This window comes from Merops nubicus, unplaced genomic scaffold (genome assembly GCF_000691845.1).
Source record: "Merops nubicus isolate BGI_N331 unplaced genomic scaffold, ASM69184v1 scaffold50707, whole genome shotgun sequence".
Classification (NCBI taxonomy): Eukaryota; Metazoa; Chordata; class Aves; order Coraciiformes; family Meropidae; genus Merops; species Merops nubicus.
The window spans coordinates 381-3,576 of record NW_008620591.1 but is presented as its reverse complement, the minus strand read 5'-3'; the positions used below and the strand labels follow the sequence as shown (position 1 = coordinate 3,576).

The 3,196-nt window shown below is 56.2% G+C and overlaps 1 protein-coding gene across 1 annotated transcript; it reads right to left on the bottom strand.

Moving 5' to 3' along the window:
- Positions 1-1,378: 1,378 nt before the first annotated feature.
- On the bottom strand, positions 1,379-2,654 carry LOC103776626 (protein FAM19A2-like; the record flags this gene model as incomplete). The annotated part of the gene is made up of 2 exons (XM_008944144.1): positions 1,379-1,503; positions 2,495-2,654. Coding segments are annotated over 2 exons (285 nt in total), but the record flags the coding sequence as incomplete, so codon positions are not given.
- Positions 2,655-3,196: the final 542 nt, after the last annotated feature.

Genomic DNA, 3,196 nt, shown 5'->3' with positions numbered 1-3,196 from the left:
CGGGGCCGGTCCTCACACGGAGGCTATCGGGTGACCTGCGGGCAGAGGAGACGAGTGGGGCAGGAGCCTGCTAATGGAAACGGACAATCTGCAGTGGGCAAGTTGCCCGGCACATCCAGCTGATTGCCCCGTCCACAAATTGCCAGAGAACAGCCTCAGGAGATGCAAAAACGATTTGCTCTTTGCATTCATTTAATGGAGTGGTCGTTCTAAATTGCAGCTTACGGGTGCTTTGTGAACATCATGCTCTGGCTGCAGCTTGCACCGGGGTTCTGTCTGCAGAGGGGACTGAACGGGGCAAATCCAGCCCCTCGGCACAGTTCCTGAGGAGGCACCCAAAGTCACCAAAGATCCCTTTGAAAACATAGGTCTGCATTTCCAACTGCCACCTCCCTCAGGACCCAAAAGGGGCACGGGGAGGATGGCCCTGGAGGTCCGGGTTGCTGGAAGAGAGAGCAGCAGAAGCCCTGGGGGCCTGCAGGTGGGAATGTTCCCAGGGAGAGCCCCGGGCAGCGCAGCCGGAGCAGAGGCTCTGGGCTACGTGAGGGGCCGGAGGGAAAAAAAACCCAAACAATATAAAGGTGAAAAAAAAAATGAGCTAAAGGCAGTGCTGCAGTTACTGGTCAGTGGTGCATGGCCAGGGCCATAGGAACCTTCTTGGTTGTCCATGAGGCATGAAAGTGCTTTCTGTGCACAAAAATAATAGCGATAATGAAAAAACCCCAACATCACTTAATACGATAATTTCATGGCAGGGGATGTGGGGTGAGAAAAACTAAAGCATAAGGAATAATTACACTCAACAGTATGAACAATGATTACAAAATTATGCAACTGATTAACCATGGCATATATGTAATTACTAATGAGTTTGATAAAATTTTAATTATACCTTGTTCTTTGGGGCATTCAGCAAGCCATGAAAATAATAATCATGTAGCACTGTCACAGACGGTTGCCTCAGATGGGGGAGTGGTGAGGGATTTGGGGCTGTGCCACTGGGCTGGGACGAGCAACCTGCTGCCCTGGCGCACTGGGGAGATGCTGGGGAGAGGCTGGGACGTGGCCAGGAGACATCCCCAGCACGCTGCCTGCGGGCTGAGCCACTCAACACCCTCCTCACCGAGCCTCCCCGCGGGAGGTGTTGCTGGGCAGAGCCGTGGGGCCCGCGCGGGTTCGTGCTGCCCCTGCCAGCCCCTCCAGCACTGCTGACAACAGCCCAGCACGGCCCCTCTGCTCTGCTTCAGCACATGCGAGGGAAGCCAGAGCTCCCCTTCTCCACTGTGACCTCTCTGGGGATGCTTTCCTGGGTTTTGCTCTCCCCATGCTGGGCACAGCGCAGCCAGGCTCCCCCCAGCACCCCTGCCAGGGCACTTACCTTGGTTGTCTTCACTTTGTTGCCGCTGCTGCAGCTCCAGCCCGAGAGGTCGGGCAGCACCTTGCACTCCTCCCCATCGAGGCACGGCTCCATCTGGCACCACCACTTCTGCAGCACGATGGAGGCTGGGGGAGAGGAGAGGACCGGACAGGACAGGAGAGGAGGGTGCCAGCAGTCAGGCTGTGGTGTGGGGGTGCCAGCCCTGCTTGCCTTCGGCTGGTGGCAGGAGGTGCAGCTCTGCTCTCCAGTGCAGCCCATGCTTGCAGACACCCTACTGAGGAGCTGCTCCTCCCCTGCCTGCCCTCACTTGACCCAACTGCCTCCAAAAACACCCAGTTTTCCCTCACGACCCCAGGTAAGAAGCCTAACGACAGTCCTGTCTTAGCTCCCAGAGAAAGCAGGGAGAGCAAGGTTCTCCAGTAACCTACTTCAGGCTCCATGGAGGAAGGCAAAGGGACTGTCTACTACTGCTCTGCTCTGTTAGGCTTTTGTAATTCATGCCTCCAATGTGAGTAACCAGAGTAGGCTCCCCTATATCTGGGGATGATGACACACACAAGCTGTTTGGGACAACAAAAGCCTTCCCTGACAACTCATCCTGGCATTCCTTGGTGCCGCACACAGATGCACGCCCAGGATGCCGGCTGTCAGGCCAATCGATACCGTGCTGGCAGAGGCTGCAGCTGCTCCTGCCAGCTCTTCGGCGATGCCACGTGATGCCATTCGATAAAATATACATGGCTTGAGCTTTGCTTAGTGCTCCTCGCAGGTGACGGTGCTGCATGGCTGGAGTCACGTCCCTGCCTCCGGCTGCAGCAGCGCAAGGGGTAGACGTGCTGGGATCGATGCTGACACACCAAAGGAGCTGGAACCTCTGGAGCACTGAAACCCACCCATGGCACACAGCCCGGGGCTGCACGGAGCAGGGTGATGCAGCCACGCCCCTGGAGAGTGTCCCCAGAACGCTCCCTTGCCCCCTCTGCTCTGCTGCAGGAGCCCCCGAGTAGCTCTCCTCTGCTAGTCCCAGGGGCACAGAAGCCCCAGACCAGCCCAGCTCATGGGGAAGACACAGTCTGGGGTTGCATGGCACCCGGCTCATGGCCACGGGGTACTCACCATCCACGCAGGAGGGAGCTGCCCGCGTGGTCCCTGCCACCTGCCCTGGGAAGCAGGAGCACTTCACCGTCTGGGACCGCTCCTCGATCTTGTTCTTATTGCAGCACCGGTGAGCTGCGATGACCTCGCACGTGCCGGGCTCCACGTGCACTGCAGGAGGAGAACGCCACGGTCAGGCTGTGCCCCAGCCACCCCCTGCTCAGGGGAGCCCGGCATGGGCAGCACCACCCTGGGCCCTGGCAATCTCCGTGGGGCTGTGGGTGACAGCCACGCACCCCTGTGCCCTGCACCCTCCAGCACACGGGCAGGACAGGCCGTGCATTCACCACGGCTTTAATTGGGTTTTATTTACTGTTATTTCATGGTAATCTTCTTTTAATGAACCATCACTTTCATTTCTGCCCGTAATAATTACACAATTACCTATCCTGGAAGTATTTTGTAATAGCATCTCCGGCCATAAATTTTACCCTCCCTTTCACATGCCACCATAATTCAGCTTGAATGATAATTTCCATTCTTTTTGTATGCAGAAATAGTAGACTTTGGCGAAAAGAGAGTAGGAAAACAACTCATTACAGAACAAACATGACTGTTTTGCCCTGTTTCTATGCTTAATGGGACTTGTCAAATAATCTGAGCAACAAGCAGAGGTTCTTGGCTTTGGCCAGCTATGAACCCACATTCCCCCCATGCTGGTCC